This window comes from Helobdella robusta (assembly GCF_000326865.2).
Source record: "Helobdella robusta unplaced genomic scaffold HELROscaffold_74, whole genome shotgun sequence".
Classification (NCBI taxonomy): Eukaryota; Metazoa; Annelida; class Clitellata; order Rhynchobdellida; family Glossiphoniidae; genus Helobdella; species Helobdella robusta.
In genome coordinates, this window is record NW_008705420.1 from 149,107 (window position 1) to 154,090 (window position 4,984).

Sequence of the window (4,984 nt, forward strand, 5' to 3'; positions counted from 1 at the left end):
CAACAGATTCACAAAGAACTCCATCAGCTTCAACTGTTTTTGTAACTTTAAAATCACAGGTTCGCACGAAACAACAACATCATTCCATCTGCAAACGGATAAACATGATGACGTCATCTTTTAACCACGTGACCATCCTCCAAACATCATCCACCTTCATCTTCATCCTCTTAATGTTGGCCGGTTGGCATGGTAACACGACAACAACTTTGATGGGTGGATGTCCGCGGGAATGCACCTGCCAGTCAAACTTCTTCGACTGCAGCTACAGGGGACTGAGCAGGGTGCCTCGCGGGCTGCCACCCTACGTTGAGAAATTGTAAGTGAAGTGTGTTACAATGGTAGTGAGAAAGCTGATGATGATTGTCATTATGATAATGACGGTAATTATGCAATGTGTGATGAAATTAAGGATACAAACAATTATAAACAAATAGACAGACGGACAAACAAACACACAGACAAACAAACAAACACACAAACGAACGCATAAAAAGCTTTCACATACAAACTTATTTGTAAATGTAGAAAGATCTGCACCGAGCTCTTTTGTTCTTGCGAGCAAAAATGAACTTCAAATCCTTTAAACAAACACCTTTCAAGTACATAATGTATTCAAATGCATTCTACACACACACGCACACACACACGCACGCACACACACACGCACACAGAGATAACAAACAAACAACAAACAGATAAATAAACAAATAAATAAATGAGAACACCTTGAAGAGGACGATTACGATGAAATGAATTGCGTAAAGAGAATTAACAGTTGGGTGTTTCTTAATGAGCAATCTTTCTTTCGTTGTCATTCTCTCTCTCTCTCTCTCTCTCTCTCTTTCACACACACACCACATACACACATCATCATCATCATCGTCGTCGTCATAATAACCAAATTCGCCGCTGTTAGTTCCAAGACGTACTGCTCACAAAAGCATGCACATATGATCACACATACGAACATAAACGTACACACACACACACAAACAAACAAACAGACATATGTTAGAAGTGTTGTTGTGTTTTATTTGGTCCATCTTCAAAGATTTTCATGGAGTTGAGTTACTGAAAGTTTGAATGGAAGTCGAATGATGCTAATTCAAGAAGCTGAATGGCTGTCAGCAGACTAGAACTGCCTACATCTATGAAAAATAACAACAACAACAACAATATTATTATTATTATTGATTATTATTATTATAATAATAATAATATGCATGCATTGAAACGCAGAGACCTACAGGGAAACAACATAACGAACATCGGGCATGGAGATTTCATTGGCCTCCATTCGCTCAAAAACTTGTAAGACTCCTATACACTCATTACATTGTAATACTTCAGTTACATTTGATACGTTGATGATGATGTTGGTGATGTTGGTGATGGTAAGGATGACGACGAGATGAAACTTTTTGTGGAACGCTAACTTGATAAGTTTTGTCCATTACATTCTCTTTAACGTTATTAAATCATCGCCGTCAACAACAACAACAACAACAAAATTATCTTCAGTTACATAAACAACAAAAACCACAGGTATTTGATGGACAACCAAATCATGACAGTTGAGAAAAAAAGTTTCGATTCTTTGGTGTCTCTTGAAAAAATGTAAGTTGTTGATGTCTTTGTTGTTGTTGTTGTTGTGGTTAATGTGTTTTTTAGGTTGTTTTAAAGCTGCGATATACAAAACAATTGCATATTTACATCAACAACAGGCGACTGAACCGAAACAAACTGACAACACTACCAGAAAACATCTTTTCGCGGACAACCAATCTTCAAAAATTGTTAGTTGTTGTTGTTGTTTTGTCGTTGTGGATGTTATTTAAAAAAATTTCTTTTATGTCCTTTTTCAAATTTTGTTGCTAAGAAGACTTGTGATGGTGATGAAGACGACGACGATGATGATGACGATGGCGCGGTTGTTATTGAATGTTTCAAACTTAATTGCTTCTCAATCTGACATGGGCAGACGTAAACAGAAACTGATCGTTTAACTGACGACGACGACGACGATAATGAGAATGAATGAGGATGATGATGATGAGGTGGTGATGGTGCTAAAGTTGTTGTTGTTGTTGTTGTTGATGATGATGATAATGGTTGATTGATTGAACCATAACCGCACAGGGCTCTGTCTGGAAATTTTTAAATCTTTTCTACGATTTCATAAACAGTTAAAAAAATTTCTCTCAGTTGACTTAATTGGTTTTCATCTCATAATCACACTCATCTTCTCACTTCACGTTTCCTTCATCACAATTTTTTTATGCAAATGTATGCTTGGCTATCCATGATTGAGTGCATACATGATGAGGGATTAACATCAACATCTTACAATCCTCCATAATTGCAAATAATTTTCAGATGTTGCACTTCTCTCATTGTTGTGAACAATATTTTTATGCAATAGATTTTTTAGGCCGATCTTATTCTAAATGAAAAATTGAAGATTGGATGATAATATTAAATAAGTGTCGTTCTTGAACCCAAAACTGTGGCGGCTTAAACAAAAATGCAACATCAGGCTATTCGGTGTTGCACACACACACACCACACGCACATACACACATAGATAAACAGCCTTTGGCTAGTAAACATCATTATCCAACCATCAATATATATCAATCAATATATATATATATATATATATATATATATCCATTTATTCATTCATTCATTTTTCTATCCATTAATTCAACCATCATTCGTTTATCCAACCACCCTTTCATTCATCAATTCATTCATTTGTCCAACTTTCAAATGTGATAAAAAGATTAAAACATTCTCCCCACTCACTCACACGCACAAGCACACACACACACACACATTCACATTCACAATAGAGATCTCAGTAACAACATGCTGAGGGCGATACCAAAAAAGCTGTTGAGGGGCGTGCAAGTATTGAAACATTTGTGAGTCTATTTTTTCATCGTTTTGTAACTTACTTCTTCTTGTTTCAACAATATATAACAATGACAACAGACAACATCATGATCAACAACAACAACAACAACAACACTGAAAACACGATACAGAAATCTGGACAACAACGCCATCTCGTGCATTGGACACAACGCATTCAAACATCTCAAAACTTTGGAAGTCTTGTAAGCTTCGTTTTCATCTTAAAGCACCATCATTTGGCGCTTTATTTATTTTATCTGGCTGGCTGTTCATTCATTCATTCATGTTTTTATAATACTAAATTTAACAAAATTAACAAACACACACTCACTCACACACGCACACACACACACACGCCAGAACACTAAACAGGAACAACCTGACGACCCTGAATGAAGAGAGTATCTCACAATTGCACAGCCTCAAAATTATGTTCGTCGCCTTTTAGTTTTCACTTATTAAGTAGATTGATTAATATTTAATGAATGAATGAACGAACGAATGAATGAACGTATGAATAATGAAGGAATGAATGATTGAACGAACGAACGAATTAGTCAATTAATTAACGGACGAATGAATCTCAAATTTTAGAAGACTTGGTGACAATGAGTGGAGGTGCGACTGCCGCCTGACCTGGATGTCGGAGTGGTTGAGGTCTCACGTCTCCACGGCCCTCCTCACCAGGTGTCACCACCCACAGCATCTCAAGAACGTCCAAGTCATTGATCTGCAACCATCAGACTTCTATTGTGACGGTTAGTTCATCTGATCTTTCGATCGATCGATCGTTCTTCGCTAGCTTATTTCTTATTGGTTCATTACCTTATCGTATCATTCATTTCTTTACTAGCTTTTTTATTCATTTATTTCTATTCATTCAAGATCCGTCCCTTCACCGGCTCATATAGTTTCGTTCGTTCACCAACTTACTGTTTTATTTCTTCATTGGTTCGTCGGCAGGTTCGGAAGACCATGCCATGGACTGCAGCAAACAACCGCCCACCTGTCCCGAGGTTTGCTCGTGCACCAACAACGTCACCCACTGCCAGGAGAGGGGCCTACGTGGACTTCCCCAAAATTTAGGGGGGGACAACATTATGGAGTTGTGAGTATTCATCATCAGCACCATTTTTATTTACCATCTACATCATTACATCTATGATCTATCCAACCAACCAACCAACCAACCAACCAACCAACCAACCAACCAACCAACCAACCAGGCACTTGGAACAAAATGTCATAACAGAAATCCCTTCAAAAGCATTTATTGCACTCAAAAATGTTATCAGACTGTAAGTTGTGATAACGATGACGACGATGATGATAATAATAGTTTTGATGATGATTAGAAGATGAAAGTAACAAAACTGTTGAACTTGCACGCAGGGATTTTAGTAAGAACTCGATTGTAAAGCTGATGTCTGACTCCTTTGAAGGTCTCAACAGCCTGACCTCACTGTTAGTCTGGTTTGGTTCTTTAGGTTTTTTATTGAAACATCCATCCATCCATCCATCCATCTATCCATCCATCCATCCATCCATCCATCCATCCATCCATCCATCCATCCATCCATCCATCCATCCATCCATCCATCCATCTATCTATCCATCTATCCATCCATCCGTCCGTCATTTATTTATATTAATTATTCTTTTCTTCAGTTAATTCATTTATTCACCAATTTATTAAATCATTAATTCATTTGTGCAGATTGTTGAACGACAATAAGATATCCAATCTTCCAGTCGGTGTCTTCAATGGTTTGAAATCACTGCAGTTGCTGTAAGATGTTGATGTTGTTGTTGATGTTGTTGACATTGTTGTTGTTGATGTTGTTGTTGATGTTGACGTTGTTGTTGATGTTGATGTTGTTGTTGATGTTGACGATGTTGTTGATGTTTGCAGATTGTTGAACGGCAACAAGTTGAAATGTTTGCGCGGAGATACGTTTTCGAGGCTCGCCAATCTCAATCTGCTGTTAGTGATCATCATCATCACCACCACCATTATCATCATCACCACCATCTCCATCACCATCATCATCACCGCCCGCCT

The 4,984-nt window shown here is 37.7% G+C and overlaps 1 protein-coding gene across 1 annotated transcript in view; it reads left to right on the forward strand.

The window, feature by feature from the left end:
• Positions 1 to 218: 218 nt before the first annotated feature.
• The window catches only part of HELRODRAFT_103882 (hypothetical protein), a gene marked incomplete at its 3' end in the record, with an annotated part of 19,733 nt that continues 14,967 nt past the window's right edge, over positions 219 to 4,984 (forward strand). Inside the window, exons 1-13 of the mRNA XM_009031434.1 lie at positions 219 to 319; positions 1,243 to 1,314; positions 1,549 to 1,620; positions 1,728 to 1,799; positions 2,859 to 2,930; positions 3,054 to 3,125; positions 3,283 to 3,354; positions 3,517 to 3,680; positions 3,886 to 4,030; positions 4,149 to 4,220; positions 4,315 to 4,386; positions 4,640 to 4,711; positions 4,835 to 4,906. Coding sequence (XP_009029682.1) covers positions 1,556 to 1,620; positions 1,728 to 1,799; positions 2,859 to 2,930; positions 3,054 to 3,125; positions 3,283 to 3,354; positions 3,517 to 3,680; positions 3,886 to 4,030; positions 4,149 to 4,220; positions 4,315 to 4,386; positions 4,640 to 4,711; positions 4,835 to 4,906 — 950 coding nt within the window. The remainder of the gene's footprint in view (positions 320 to 1,242; positions 1,315 to 1,548; positions 1,621 to 1,727; positions 1,800 to 2,858; positions 2,931 to 3,053; positions 3,126 to 3,282; positions 3,355 to 3,516; positions 3,681 to 3,885; positions 4,031 to 4,148; positions 4,221 to 4,314; positions 4,387 to 4,639; positions 4,712 to 4,834; positions 4,907 to 4,984) is intronic.